Source organism: Haemaphysalis longicornis, unplaced genomic scaffold, assembly GCF_048455015.1.
Source record: "Haemaphysalis longicornis isolate Haplotype H1 unplaced genomic scaffold, Haemaphysalis longicornis Haplotype H1 scaffold_2, whole genome shotgun sequence".
NCBI lineage: Eukaryota > Metazoa > Arthropoda > Arachnida > Ixodida > Ixodidae > Haemaphysalis > Haemaphysalis longicornis.
The window spans coordinates 102,564,544-102,579,813 of NW_027526295.1; the positions used below are offsets into that span (position 1 = coordinate 102,564,544).

At 46.3% G+C, this 15,270-nt stretch overlaps 1 protein-coding gene across 4 annotated transcripts in view; it reads left to right on the forward strand.

Annotated features, from left to right (window-relative positions):
- The window catches only part of Uggt (UDP-glucose-glycoprotein glucosyltransferase), a 166,290-nt gene that overhangs the window by 138,808 nt on the left and 12,212 nt on the right, over positions 1-15,270 (forward strand). For 2 of the 4 annotated variants that reach the window (XM_077698077.1, XM_077698078.1), the window contains 4 exons: positions 3,582-3,666; positions 7,249-7,334; positions 12,030-12,089; positions 13,755-13,856. In XM_077698077.1, the coding sequence (XP_077554203.1) occupies positions 3,582-3,666; positions 7,249-7,334; positions 12,030-12,089; positions 13,755-13,856 (333 nt within the window). Of the gene's footprint in view, positions 1-3,581; positions 3,667-7,248; positions 7,335-12,029; positions 12,090-13,252; positions 13,271-13,754; positions 13,857-15,270 lie in introns of all 4 variants that reach the window. The other 2 variants (XM_077698079.1, XM_077698080.1) reach the window with 2 other exon arrangements.

The following is a 15,270-nucleotide window of genomic DNA, read 5'->3' on the forward strand; positions in this document are numbered from 1 at the left end:
CCATGGCTGGAAGGAAAGCCTCTAACTAGCCATAGTAAGCTTCCTATGTTTAATGTCCCAACATGGTACCGTTAACTTTTTCATTACCGTGAGGAAAAACTACCTTTATGTGGGTTTCTGGCGAGGAAAAAGAATTCTGCAAAAACTGTTGGGGTGAGAATTGTGGGGTTCAACTCGCACTCGAGACTAAGCCGCCGCGCTAGCTCAGCTGAACTGCACCACGGGTCACTGTCCGGCGTAGCAGTGGAGAACAGCCAGGAACACAGGCAACAACGAAATGGCCGGCACTAACGTTTATTGGCACTACAATGACATACGCTGGGTGTGTCACTCAGTCCCGACAAGGCCGTCTGGCCAGACCAGGAGAAAGGCACAAGGGGACGGCAAGGGAAGACGAAATGGAAGCCAACACACTCATGTCTACTCCCGGGGCTGTCTCTATCCAAAAGAGAGCCTCCCTTGGCGGGAGCAGTTGGACCAGCATGCTGGTTCTGCGGTCAAACTAGTCACGTGGCAGAGAGCGTCATGACGCACTTGCCTCACGGTGCGAGCAGGCAGCCGCTGGATGGGGGTGAGGGTTCCCCCTCTCACCTCTGTGGTGCACCACAAAAAAAGGAGAACATGATGGGTCTCCACAGTTCCTGCAGAATGTACTAGTGTTGCATGCCAAAAAGAGACTGCACAAATGCACTTTTAAATTACGTACAGTTAGTAAGTACAGTCGCTAGGGTTGTCGTTGTACGTGTTGGAGTTTGCAGGACAACCTTGCATTTCAAACAACAAACCTTGTTGCCTGGTGGTATTTTCATGAAGTGCTTCAACAACGGATTTCCGGTTCTCACAGTGCTGGTCATAATGTAGTACAGTCGAGTCCCACTACAACGAAATTGACAGGACGTGCGAAAAATTTAGTTGAAGTGAAAATTCGTTGAGGCGAAATCTGCCCCAACACAGCACGGAAGGGCAAGAAAAATAGCCCCGGATATTTCCGCATCATTGACAGCATAATACAAAGTTTAGAAAAAGGAGTGATGCGCAGTAACGTCGTGTTTATTCAGACAACAAACATACCAATGACTATCTGTTTTTTTACCAGCACGCAAAGAGCGCGATACTGCGGAGGAGGGGAGAGGTGAAGAAATGAAGAAATGCAGGCTAAAGAAAAAGGCGTATTGCTGTTCCACAAGGCGTTTCCCCCGAACTGGTTACTTGCAGATAGCTGCTAGGCGGTTGGAAGCCCTGTCTCGCTTGCGGCAGGAACGGTGCCGTTATCTTATCCTCTGACTAGGCACGGCAGAAACTGACCTTGGCAGGCAAGCCGAGCGCGCTTGCATTTAAAGTGACCGCGCGTTCGCGACTAAGATAGGATGACGCGGGTTCAGGACAAAACATGAAAACATTATTTTTGCTTTTGACATAAGAATTGTAGAAGGAAAACTGCAAGGACAGCTGCTCGCAACGCATACATGACGGCGCTGCGCCAGCAGCAGAGCACATTCGCGCGATTTCAACCACGTTGTCTCAACTGGATACGGATTGGCTATACATAGCTCCGGCTCGACGAACCTGGCTTGCGCCTCATGTAAAGACGGCCCGCCACATCGTTATCCCCATCAAACAATGGCGTCCACCTATGAGTTTGTGTTGTTTCGGGCGGCAGTGTGGGCGCACCGCGCATGTTTTCGGTGAAACTAAGCGTCCTGAATGTTTAAAAAGTTACAGATAGCTGGCGCTATGCTTATTTTATTGTAAAAATAATTGTTCAAACCCAGCTCAATTCATTGAAAATTTCGTTGAAGCGAAAGCAAGCCAGACAAGTGGTTCGTTGTGGCGAGGACTTTGTTGCATTGACTTCTATGGCTAGCTGATGGGGAATTGGAAATATTTCGTTGAAGTGAAAATTTAATTGAAGCGGACTTCGTTGTAGCGGGATTAGACTGTAGGACGAACGCCGGCACTAACGATACAGTATCTGTTTGAGGCAGCTCTTCTACTTTTGGCGGCACACGTGCGCTTTCGCGCTGCAGTGTGCTTGCGTCCATACAGAAAAAAATGGCGCTTATTTCGCATTCGCAGTGGTTACTTGGCTTGACTTGGCTGGCTTGATGGTTTTGTCAGCAACATTGATGACACCTCGACGTGGCTGCCATCATGATTGAGTAGCATCAGCAGGTAGTGCATTCGCTGTGCACGGTGCATTCTGAAAACGCGATATAAAAAATGTTGTTACACGCGATATAAAAAACGCAAATGCGATATAAAAAATGTTTTTACAGTCAAAATTGATGTGCTATCTTTAGTGGATTTCTAGCTACGAAAGATTTTTTGAAGTCGTGTGCCCAAATGTCAGTGCCCAATTTCTTCTTAGTCGAAATGGTGATGTTCACTGACCTGGTGGCATCAAATCATGTCCAAATGGTATTAAATGCTGCCTATAAATGAGAAAAGCACAGTCCAGCCCACTTATACTGGCCGCAGTTAGAACAAATGCCTGGTTACAAAAAACGAGCATAGCATGACCGTCACAGTATGCACTAAGGCAATGGCATTGTGTTTCAGATGTAACGAATGTTATGACGAATAAATGACCATCGCACGACCGCAGCAGGCATTCTCAGACGCTGTTTCAGTCAGTTTTCCATGCACGTGAAGCATCAGATGTACTGCATGGGATCGCCTTCTCATTTCAACAGAATTAATAGCAGCCAGCGAAAGAAAACAAGGGTGAATTAAAATAAAAATAAAAACAAACAAACAAAAAAGGGTGTCGTCGTTGTGGGTTCCAGGCAGAGGCAGCCATCTTTCTTCATAATGCCACTTCACTCTTTTCTTTGTGGGCTTAATTGGGAATTGCTGCCACACAGAAGAAACCTTTTCTACGCAGAAAACGTAATAGCAGTCCCTGAACCACAAACAGCAAGGCACAATGGAATTGAAAGCACTGCCAAAGGTTTCTGAAACTGTCCTTTGAATCTTTAGGCAGCGGGTGAACAATGCTCAATTTTGAAAAAAGACACACTTTGCAAAGAGACCATTGCAAGCTCATTTTATCAGCCGGAAGTTTGGTGTTTTTGTCTGCCGTCTATGCTCCAAGCTTCCTCGTCCAATATGTGCACATTTTCTTTTGTTTTGCTACAAACGTTGACGTTCAAATGCTGCTTTTTTTGCGCATGATACGATTTAACAATGTCAGCTGTGAGAATGCACTCACACGTTCATATGGCTATGCCTAGCAGATATTGAAAATGAGCATATCGTTTGGAAATTGTGGCCAACTGGAAACAAAACCATAAACCAGCTTAACAGCATAGTTGAGGCCCATGGTGCATCATTGTTATGACTCACTGGATGCCACTAAAGCTTTCAGTGTATTTTTTTTTCTTTTCTTGAACATTTCAAGTAACGGTGGCTCCAGGCCTCTGCAAAAGCAACTGGTACATCATCTGTACTGAGTAATCCAGCCACAGATAAGGGTCACCTTCAGGAAGCGTATATTACACCGGTCTACTGTGAGGAGAGAGAGAGAGGCCACTTGCTTCCAATTGACATTGCCCCTGTGTTTTGCCCCCTTTCCCTGGTAGCCACGAGAACACGGATTCCCCCCAGGATGCCAGCGATGTGCTGGTCGTGCTCAACAGCTTCCGAAGCCACGTGCTCAAAGTGAAGGTGGGTGTGCGGGCGGCCACCGTGTCTTCTTCACTGCTGTCCCCTGGATTTATTGATTGATTGATTTTCCCGGCCACGGCGGCCGCTTTTCTGATGGAGGCGAAAAGCAAAAACGCCCGTGTGTGCGAGATTTCGGTGCACGTTAAAGATCCCCAGGTGGTCGAAATTAATCCGGAGCCCTCCACTACGGCGCGCCTCATCGCCTGCGTTGCGTCGGCGCGTTAAACCCTACAATCAATCAATTGATTGATTGATTGATTGGCTGATTGAAATGTTGTACTAGTAGGTGCATGATTGCATCTTGCCTGACCGACACTGGCATTACCATGAGAAAAGAGGGATGTTGTTAAAAAAGGTCAACATGCAATTGGTCTGTACAGAAGCCTGTAAAGTAATCGTTTCTGTGAATTGCAGGGATGGGAAAAGCCCCCGGCCATGGGCAGTGCCAGTGTTGCGTGTCTGCAGAAAGAATGGACAAATATTGCTTCTCATTTAGGCCCTGCCGATGGTTGAAGCATGCAAATTCTTGCAAAGGTTTCAACCATTACAGCTGGTGCTCACTCCATCATGCTTGCAGGGTTGCAGGGGCAGGGGTGACATGCTTGCTGTGCATCATGTGGAGGCCTTAAAGGAGCCATAAAGAAAAAAGACAACTTCGTTTAATTTGAAAGAACTAGGATTCCGTATCTCACTCAGCTCGATTACGGCCACAAAAGATGTTTTTTTAACGAAAAAAGCAAGAAGTACTTAAAAACTTTCAAATTTTGCGCCACAGTGACGTGTTATGAGCAAGAATGACGTCATACGGGCCAACAAGACATAATTTTCAGTGCGTTAACTGCACGTTAGCATTCAGGTGATGCGGTCCAATGGAACTAGAGGCCCCATTACAGACGTCCAGTCATGTGTCGTCGCGACAGGTCAGTTAGGCGGCCGCCAATCGCACAAACAAGCTTCCGTGATGTCATGGAAAAGTTGCGGGAAATTAGCTAGGGGGTCGCGACTGCTTCACACGTTTTCTTCAATATCTCCGTTATTTGTTCGAAGATTGCGATGATGTTGGTATCGTTGTTATTGGGACTAAGCAGTCTTTCTAATAAACCCAACTTGTATTTTGTCTTCATGGCTCTTTTAAAATAACTGTCAGGAAGAAGCGCTGGCTAGTTAAACCAACATCCTAGGTTTATGTGGGTAATTTTTATGAGGGCATACAAATAGGATGAAACATTGAAGAGAGTTATGCCAAAATACTTCATTTATTTTAGCAGGTTAGAGCCCAGAATTGAATGCTATTGGCGGTGAGATGTTTGAGTGGCGCCCCCTGGCTCTGACGTCGGCTTAGGGACTCGTGTCGCTGTCGTCTGCTACCCCCGCTTGTGAGGGGCAGCAGTGTCTGTGCTAGAAATCGCCCGCTTTGTTGCTGTAGTGCGTTAAAAAGCATATTTCTAGCGACTCAGTTATTTTGCCAGCTTCTGACGCATCTGAATAATTTGAAGCTGCATCCCCCACAAGTTTGCAACACACAAAGAGATAGAGAACAACTTTCTTCAGCGCATCGGTCAGAAGATCGTGTGTACCTTGTCCTTTCTAGCTTATTCGCGCAAGGATCAGCGCTCAGAGCTCCTCGATAAGTATCCAAAATGCGTAGGCTTTCCTGCAGTATTTTTGAGATGTTCTTATGAAGACTCAACAGTCTAATGCTACGTACCAAGCAGCGAGCCCCTACACGCACATCGCCCAGCAGGAAATAAAATGGCTGTCTTCTATTTCTTTCGTTGTTGTCTTGTATCAGATGAATGTTTCTGGTTTGTTTTTTCTTCCCAACGAATTAATTTTTCTGCAGCGTCGCAAACGTCTTATTAGGAGATTTGGGGGTGTTTGGGAGTCTCACATTGTGGATATTTTGTTCAGGTTGTATGGCATACATCACCCTCTTCACAAAGTGGCTTTCATTACGGCTGCGTGTAAGAAGGTGCATATCCGCAGCGTGCTTTGTTTATTCACATGCAAATACAGAAGGTTTGTGCTACGCCACTGCGATCGCGCCCCGAACAACGTTGTCCACAGTACTCGAAGGCGGCTTTTGTGCTCCGACTTTCTATCGTAACCATCGTTGTCATAAAGAACTGACTCTCAACCTGAGCAGTTATGACATGATTACGGTGTTGAAGGCCTGAAATACTCGCTAACTAACGCAATAAATAGTATACCTGCATATATTACAAGAATCAAAACCTATGAATATTTCCAAGCTGGTCTTTATTGCTTTCCAACCCTTTCAGGCGCAAAGAACAAATCCTATTCCAGACAGGATGGCGTTCTATCAATTGAAGAAAATTACTTTTACTCTCTTGTCTTGGTCTGAGGACCCCGCCCACTAACCAGCTCGATTTCATTGTTAAATAAAGTTTTCTACTCCTCCTCCTCCTCCTCCTCCTCCTCCTCCCCCTTTTGAATGCAGTTTTCCTGTAACGCATATCCAAATATCGGGAAGATCTATGTTCGTGGAAACTGTACTGAAATATCCCTCCAGGTCTGAACAAACATAGTGCTATTGTATCTTTAACGTAGACGTGACTCGTTTTGCTCAATAAACCTCCTACTGGTTAGAAGCTTGGTATAAAACTAGCACGCGCCTATACACACAGTGGGTTATTTGGAAATCAATAACCTACAGTTTTTGCAGCCCATAGTGTATGTCGGCATACTTTCATGCCATGACAACGTAAAGCGATGCGATACAATACTTTGGAGCATTCGGCAAGGTTGCGAAAACTGTTTTACCTAACGTATGATTACCGGGAATCGTAATGCTTTCTGCCAAAGCCGGCAGCCCTAAAGGCCTAGATTTCGTTTTGGTCTTCCATTTTTTCTGTTGTCGGTCATGAGCAGCTGACTGTTCCCTTTGTTCCAAAGATTGCTTAATACAGATGCGTACGCCTAGCTCCGACTCTTCGCGCTCCGCACTGGACCGGCTTCGCAAGGAAGGGGGCGACGCCGGCAATGTTTCTTCCGTAGCGGTATCCAAAACTAAACTTTACCTCACAACATGAGCTAGTGTATGCGATTTTAAGCCTATTGTTATGATAAAAAGTTACCCACACGCCAATTCTGGTGCGGACAAGCATCAGGAGTTGACCGAGCGCAAAGAAACATCAGGGAGAGCGAGCCTGAGTGAAGCAGACGACAACTGCGAGAATCCCTAAGCTGACGTCACAGAGGCGCGCTTCCCAGCGCCGCCCGTGTTCGCGCTCACCGCCAGTGTTGATAAATAAATAAAAATAAATAAATAAGAAGGTCAGAATTAACCACAATGCTACAAAAAGTCAAAGTTTTTGAGGCTGAAAGTAGCATAAAATTGCACTGCAAGCCAGTGTGATTGCTATACTCATGATGTGGCCACAAATGGTGCATTGTGTTTTTTTTTTTGTCTTTCAAGCTTTGCGAGTAAACCAAGACTCCATGCTTTTTTTGCAGGTCACTGCAGGTTTGCGTAAATTGGCAACAAGTTGGCCGCAAAAGCTTTTCTGTTAACTGTGAATGATTTTGCAACGCATGACTTGTGTGTGTTTCACCAACCAGGTTAGCAAGAAGCCAGGCAAGGAAAAAGAGGACTTGCTTTCGGATGGTACTGATGACGAAAACGATCTGTGGAGCACGTTTACGCAGTGAGTTTGCCCCCCCTTTTATGACATTTTTAAATTTTGTTGGGGAATAAGAATAGTGCTCTGCCGTGTTTTGAGTGGCACGCCTTTTTTTTTTTTTTTTTCGTAAAAGCGTCGTCATGTAATGCATTTGGCCCAGCTGTTGCTGTTTGTGTACTTGTGCAACCAACTGAATGCCTCCTCAATGTCTGCCAGCTGAGACACTTGTCTGTACCGTGCAGTTGAAATCTTTTCAATGTGGTTCAAGTGAAGAGCGGTTTTTCTGTTTGCGTCATGTCTCACAGTGTGGGTGCAGACAGGGCACAAGTCTATGGTGTTTTCAAATTTTTTAGGCAAATATTCAAGTTGATTTCTGGGCATTAGAATTTTGAGTAGTGGAACTATTTTTTTTGCCTTTCTTATTCCTGTTTTTATTTTCTGTTTAGTTTTTTTCCCTATGCTACATTGGTTTTTCTCATTGACATATTAACTTTTTGATTGGCTTTTCTCCTCAACACATTGGCTCTTCTCGTTGGCACATTGGCTTTTCTGCTTCCCTTTTATCAATTAAATTCGATCAATTGATCACTCAATCATGCAGTTAGCCAATCAATCATTCAACCAACCAATCAGTCAGGCAAGGTATTTTGTGTTCGGCTCATAATATCAATTTATAACACTGCCAGCAGCTAAACATCGTTTAGATTTGACACAAAACCATTTATTTTCCTGAGAATAGTAGCTCTGTAACAATCTGCGCAATCACTGTCACTTTAATTTCTATAAACGGGGTCTTTTCAGCCTCAATTTCATACCACAACTGCTTCCTTTCACTCATGGATTTTGCATAGGGCAATGTAGAGCAAAAGTGTTAATTAACCTGCAGCCTGGTTGGCTGTTGAACTTGCATGCGGCCACCATCACAACAAAGCACAGCAGTGGATCTCTTGTGTCATAGGTGCACACAGCATTGATACATCACCAAGTCAGTGATCAGTAGCCTTAGGTGCAGTGGCACAGTGTTAGTGGACAGCATGTTGACAATGAATTCCACATGCCATTGGGCGCTAGTGTATTACAACCCTGCCAAAACCTGGAAATGGGAAGTCTTTCGCAATTAAACAAATTCAGTGTCTTTCTGTATAGAGAAAGCAGACACACTTAGGTGGCTAACACTTTTCTCTGGCTTGCCAAGGTTTAAGCCTTCATCATAGAAAAGCTAAATATATTGTAGAATCTTGCCCTCATTGAGCACACCAGGCCGAGCTGCTTTAGGGGCAAAGCCCCTTGGGGCTGGGGCTGTTGGTGTCTCCTGTCGTTGTCATTGTCGTCAGAATCGCCGTTCGTCTCATGTAATCACATTACTAAAACACCGGGAAGCTGACTTGAACCTCGTGCTAGAACATAACGCGTACTAAAAAAAACACCGGGACACTTGTTTACGCCTTGCGCTTTTACAGCAAAGCTGTATACCTGTACCCCCCAACGGTTTCATCTTTATCGGCAAAAACGCCAAGGCACCAAGAATACACTTATATACTGCATGCTTTGCCCCTCATAAAGTTTGACGTTAGTGGAGATTGCCCGGGATTTTTTTTTCATGTCTAATGTGCTCCTGTTTCTCTCAACCGAATGCACTTTGTTTAAAGTTTGTGGCTCCAGCTCCTTTTTTTAAATGCGAAGCACTTTAGGACCTCGCAACGTCTGTGCCGTTGTCTGGAATTGTTCGTGCGCACATCATTGTAAGCCATCTGCCGAGAGCGGCGTACACTGTAGTACCGTCCGCGCACCATCTGGGGAGAGCGCCACAAACTGCAGTAGCAAAGAGCGCGAAGTTCAAAGGTTACAAAACGCAAAACAAACCAAAAACCATAAACTGTCAACGAAAATTCGCGGAAAAAGAGCAGTTGCAATTTCAGTTGAAACTACAGTGACTACAGCGAGCTACACGAGAGGGCGCTGCGGTGCAATGCGTATATAAACACGTTCTGGAATCAACCGACGACCATCAGGGGAACATGCATAGACCTCCTCTTTGCCAACTGCAATCTAGCCTTGCTCAGTTCAGTTCAGTTCAGTTCAGTTTCAGTTTATTATTCGTAACAAAGTATACAATGTGTGAAAAAATATTATACAGAAAGGGGTCCCAGAGTTTGGCACTGTAATGGTGTCCTCCTTTTTCCATCCTCCCTGTCGATTTCCTGTGACGTTTTGTATGACGTCAAAATGAGATGGCTTGACTTGAATGCACTACTGCGCATCTCACCAACCCTCCGACAGAATCAGTTGGCCCAGCGTTTAGTCAGCCGGCTGCCAGCAGGTCATCGCCATTGGCAGAAGCGCGGTATGCCAATTACTGAGATATTAAAAATGGCCAGCCAATGATAACGTCGGATGCCAAGCATGTTATTTCAGAGAACCGAAACCGAAACTGGTTTGAATTCTAATCTTGGACATCGTCCAATCGCATTGCATCTCGTACGGACGTCACTGCTTTAGTTGCTGCTTCCGCTGCAAACCGTGTACGATAGTTTTTCTTCTTTCAGGCATTATGAAATAAATATCGCCTCATCGGCCGCATAAACAATAAAAAGTGTGTTTCGTGATCACGATGGATAAAAAAAAACAACAGCGCGAAGACGACGAACTAGAAAAAGAAGGGAGACAGGACACGCGCTGACTAGCAACTGAATTTTTAATCCACAGGAAAAGACGTATATACACTTACGAATATTAACATATGGCACATTCATTTTGCACATACTGTTAGCAAAGAAACATAAGAAAGAAAACACAAGCCGCACGTGTGTGTGTGCAATCACACTGCCCTGGCTATAAAGTCAACCTCCCTATCAGCAAGTCTGACAGAGGGTTTGCTAATGCATCTGCTATTTTTCACAATATTAAACGCCTCCAGAACCTCGTGGGTAAGCTGACCTTTGTGTTGATATAACACATCAGTATCTTGAAAGCATGGGTTGCATTTGCACTTGCCATAGTGCGCGGATACATGTGCACCTTTATCAGTCTTAGGTTGTGTTTAGCATTGGCCAGCACCTTTATCAGTCTTTAGTTTAGCATCGGCCAGCCTGGCCCACGTACACCGATTCACGTGATAAAGGCAGGCAATAGATAACCCCCATCCGGCACTGTGCAAAGGACACGTTGTGGTTCACCTACGTGTCCTTCACCGACGTGGTTCACCTACGTGGCTGAGAAAAAGAGGGCGCAGAACCGTAGGCGGGGTGGGTGCCAGGTGAACCACGACGTGTCCTTTGTGCAGTGCTGGATGGGGGTTGCAGAATTTGATAAAGCTTTGCAGAGGCGTGTTCATCATGAATTAATGAAACGATGAGAGCCTCAGTGCAGAGAAGCACACTTTTCGGGCAAAAGAGGATGGCTTGGGCTTTATTCTCGAAGCGTGCGTTACAAGTGGGCCATACTCTATAATCCAGATGCTACAATAGGCTTGGCTGCTTGCGTAACGAACTTGACGTACCGTATTTACACGATTGTAAGTCGACTCGAATGTAGGTCGACCCCCACAAAATTGCATCTCTCAAAAAAAAAAAAAAAATGCAAGCGCCGCCTAGAAAATCGTATCACAAAGAGAAGCTCTACCGTCAACCCACACGGCGTTTCTACCCTACCATCAATGATCGATGCTCCCACAAGAGCCGTGCGCTCGCGGTATGCGTGGTAGATGTTAAAAAAGAAAAGCTTTTGTAAAAGCACCCGGAAGAGCACACCCGGGAAGAGCACACCCGCGGTGAGATGTCAACCATCGAAGCAAGCGGCAGCGGCCACAGCCACGCGATAACAAAACAAACAACATGGCGACTGATGGAAGCGGCCGCGCGCGATTTACTAACCTCCCACCATCGCGTCGGCATTGCGCGGGCAACTTTCTCACGCCAGCGTCGACGCTTCCGCGCGCGCGGCAGCTTCTGCTGCTTTGAAGTTCTACCGTTCTACCTCGGTATGACGCGTGACAAGCGCGGCAGTGGGAGCAGCCTGACGACTTGCCTTAGCCGGCTGGCGCCGCCGATGTTTAGGCTTACCACGGTGGCGGATATTTGATTGGCGCTGTCCCTAACGCCGTTTTGGACCACATTATCAGCTCCTTTCATGCACAAACGTCTTCGTTTGTGCCTTCAGTGATATCTTAAAGAGCGGTTAAAAGCGGTCGCTGGAGCTACGCGCACCTCTTCGCGGCTGGTGGCGCCGCCATGTTGCCGCCGCCGATCGCGTAGCGCGCAGCATGCGGGTGAAATTCGCGGCAGCGTCAGCGCGGCACATTTCCGCGAGCAGAAAACGCCCCATGCGGTTCACACTGTAGACCATAACCACGGGAACGAGGGTGCAAAGCTGTCCCCACCTCGTAGCACCCCCGATTTCTCGTTTCTCTTGCCGCTACTAGCGGTAGACGGTTCGACTTCGATTCTAAGTCGACCCCCCAACATTGGATTGTCAAATTTGAAAAAAAGGGTCGACCTACAATCGTGTAAATACGGTAGGTGGGTGCTCACCTTTCTAACCCCGTCATTCCAATCGTGCCACACAGTGAACGCCTGTGATCCGTGTAGGGGTGTAGCCTGACTGCTTGCACCCACTACTGCAGCGCAGCTTGCTTTTGCAGTGGGGGGGGGGCTGTGTACGTGACGTGCCAAGGGTGCTAGAGCGCTCCTCCCCCTTCCCGTCTTTTTCTCTCGCAAACAGAATTCCTATAATTGGCGGCATAATAACGGAGTGGCGGCAGATAGGCAGAGCGGTCTACAGGTCAGCTGGCTTCCTTGCTCTCTCTCTCGGGCGCCCGTAGACGTGAGCGCGCCTCTCCTGCACTGTTGTTGGTACCAGGCACCCACTTGCTCTTGGAGGGACCACAGGGACAGATCTTCCCTAGACTGGCACATCTCCACTCTGGTGTGGTGCACTTCCTCGTGGAGATTGGTTGTGCTTCAACTCAGTTTTGCTTTTAGGACATGCGCATTATCCCACAGTGACAATGTATTGATGCAGCATTGACTTGTGATCAGTCTGTGTGGTCTCCTCAGCAGCTGGTGGGTGGGGGGAAGGTGTTCCTTGATCTTCGGTCTTCACGAAAGGTGGTCCTGACTTGGGTGTGGTCAGAGTGGTGCACTGTGTTTGTCGCTGCGAGTGCGTGCCACTCGGACACTCAAAATGCTCACGTGTGCAAAGCACTGGCATTCAACCTTGTTCTTGTTAACGTGACTAAATTTATTTTTTGCATCGACGATGCACCATTCGCATTATTCAGGCTGATCTTAAAAGGCTTTAGCATCCTGGCTGCTGTTCTCATGCAGCATTTTATACACTACGAAGCTTGCTTGTTGAAAGCGAAAATTCAGTTTAAAAGCTTAACTTCAAGATTTACGATGTCCTGCTGACGCACATGTGATTTGTTGTGTCTTCTAAATTTTTCTTCTATGTTGACCTTCTAACCAAGTGAGTTAAAAGGTTATATTTATGTGTGAGAAGCAGTGGTTTGCAAAAACTGTATGCTGGTGTTAGTTTTCTTTTTATGTATATATATATATATATATATATATATGTATATATAATCAACGCCGCCATGGTTTGATCACCCCCTCCCTTATTCAGTGGCTCGTACGCCTCCACATCATGCGTGGCCTGTAGCAGAAAAGAAAGGACACAGACAGAGAGGGCTTTCTTTTCCTTACCTTGCATAAGAATGACTGTGCTAGCCTAAAACCCATTCGCTACCGGCATGCATTCATTGAGGAACGCATTCTGTTGGTTCTGCGCAAGCTACGGTGTTCCTCTCTGTTAAGTCTAATGCTGTACCCTAACGCTTTTGCTCTCTCCTGCACTTGGCACACTTTCCACTAACAGCAACTGTTACTGTGTACTATACTGCATAGAGATACCTGAAAAAAATGTCCTTCCTCTCGCATTTCCAGGGACTTTTTCGGTGATAGGTGAGACGCATTCTCGTGCCTGGCTTAAAAACCTATGCAAACCGTACGTCACCCATCCTCTCTGTCTTCTGTGTCTCCCACAGTGCGAGCCTTTCCTGTCACACGCTTTTAAGAACACTGGGTTTCTCGGTTGTGCCATTAGGGAGCGAGAGAGCGGTCGTGGGTCTGTTCTGTTGCTCGTGCATGCAGTTTTGCCTTTGCTGCAACCACCAAAGTCAGGACCACCTTTGTGATTATCGTTGAGAAGTGGGGCTCGTGTGCTGCGTCTTGTTGTCTTTCCTTTCTTTCTCTCGGGGGCTGTCTTCTGTGTGCATGCTTGGGTGGTGCATGGCTCCTCCTTCTCTTTCTTCTTTTCACTAAGTTCTGTTGGTGGCTTCAACCTGCATGCTCTTTTGTCTTGCCTGGGGTCGTGCTTATCAAAGGTTGCTCTTTGACCTGCTGAGCTCATGGTCTCTCTTTTTTTGTTCCCCCTTGCGCACATAAGCTCCATTGTGGGGGAGTCGTCCAAAAAGGAAGATGAGGAGCAAGACGATGTGATCAACATCTTCTCACTCGCATCGGGCCATCTGTACGAACGGCTTTTGAGGTAAGTGTCTCAGCCATATGGCTCTGTAAGATGGCGTTATTCCTTTTTCTTTTCTTTTTCTTTTTGCCTTTTAGTGTTTATCTTATTTTAAGTGTTTAACTCACCGGGTTATAGACATTGGTGAACCAGATCTGCATCCAAAGTTTTCAAAAATATTTTGCAGGGCCCCTGATCCAGCTGTGCGCACTTGCATTTCAGCTTCCACAGGGTATATTCTGATCAAGGAATTTTCTTCGGTATTCAGTGTGAGTGAGCAAGATAGTGGGCTTCTGAGGTCATCAGTCCCAAGCTCACTGCAGATTGTCTTAGGCACAACAGAAAGTTTCTTTTTCACACACGTTCTTGTGGTGGTCTGTTCGTGGGGAAGTCTCGGACTACCTGCGTATGTACCGGTCAATAGAGGAGTCCTAGTGTTTGAATTGCACGGGTCAAAAGACTGCTTGGCATACTAAATATGCCACGCATGCAAGGGTAGCAGCCACGTCTTTCCTGTAGGGCAAAGGCACTTCTACCCTAGCTCCCTGGATTTCACCATTGCTAAGAGGCCAGGCTGACTGCTTGCAGCACAGTGGAAAGGGTATGGGGCCGTGCAGCACAGTATGGGCTCATGTGCCGATCTGATGTTAGGCCTAACGTTAGGCCTAACATTACCTTGAGGTGTTAAGGTGTCACCTTGTCAAACGGTACCTTTAGCTTGACATACATTAAGTTTTATGTCACTTGGAAGGTCATTGAGCTTAACAGCAAGCCTAGACGTAGTCGAGGTGATTGGCCAACGCACTTAGTCATAGCAATGGAGAGGAGAAGGAGAACATACGCAGGGAACAGGACAGCGATGCTTTCATGTAGATGTCCCCTGCAAATCTAATCTATCTCGTTGACAGTGGCACGTAGCTGCAGGGGTGTATTGGTACTCAACTAATAACTTCATTCAGGCAACAAGTTCAATGAATAATCAAACCTTCAGGTTGTCGCATCACTTAAATTGGAAAGTATGAACAAAAGGGTGCTTTATCGTTTTTTTTTTTTTTCTGTAGCCTTGTTAGAGAAAATAGTGAGTGCTACGGACAGCCAATTCCTCCTTCCACCATTTTTTTTCTTACCGTAAAGTGATACAACAGCCGCTCAAATCAATCAGCGTTTCCCCCCTCCCCCACCCGCCCCAAAAAACCCTTCTCTGTAACTAGGTGACTGCTTGTTAAGGGGTATACTTATGCCGAAGCTCACAGTGGTCACAGAAACCCGCATTATATCCAGTCTCACAATGTAATTGGTTACGTTAGAAATAGTCTGCCCAGGTGGTTGGCGGTGAAGGTGCACCATTTGTTGCGTATGTCTAACTTTTCGAAAACTTCCATATCCAACTTTCTAAACTAGCAGCCATAATGCAAATAGTGTCAGCTACTGTGGTCGC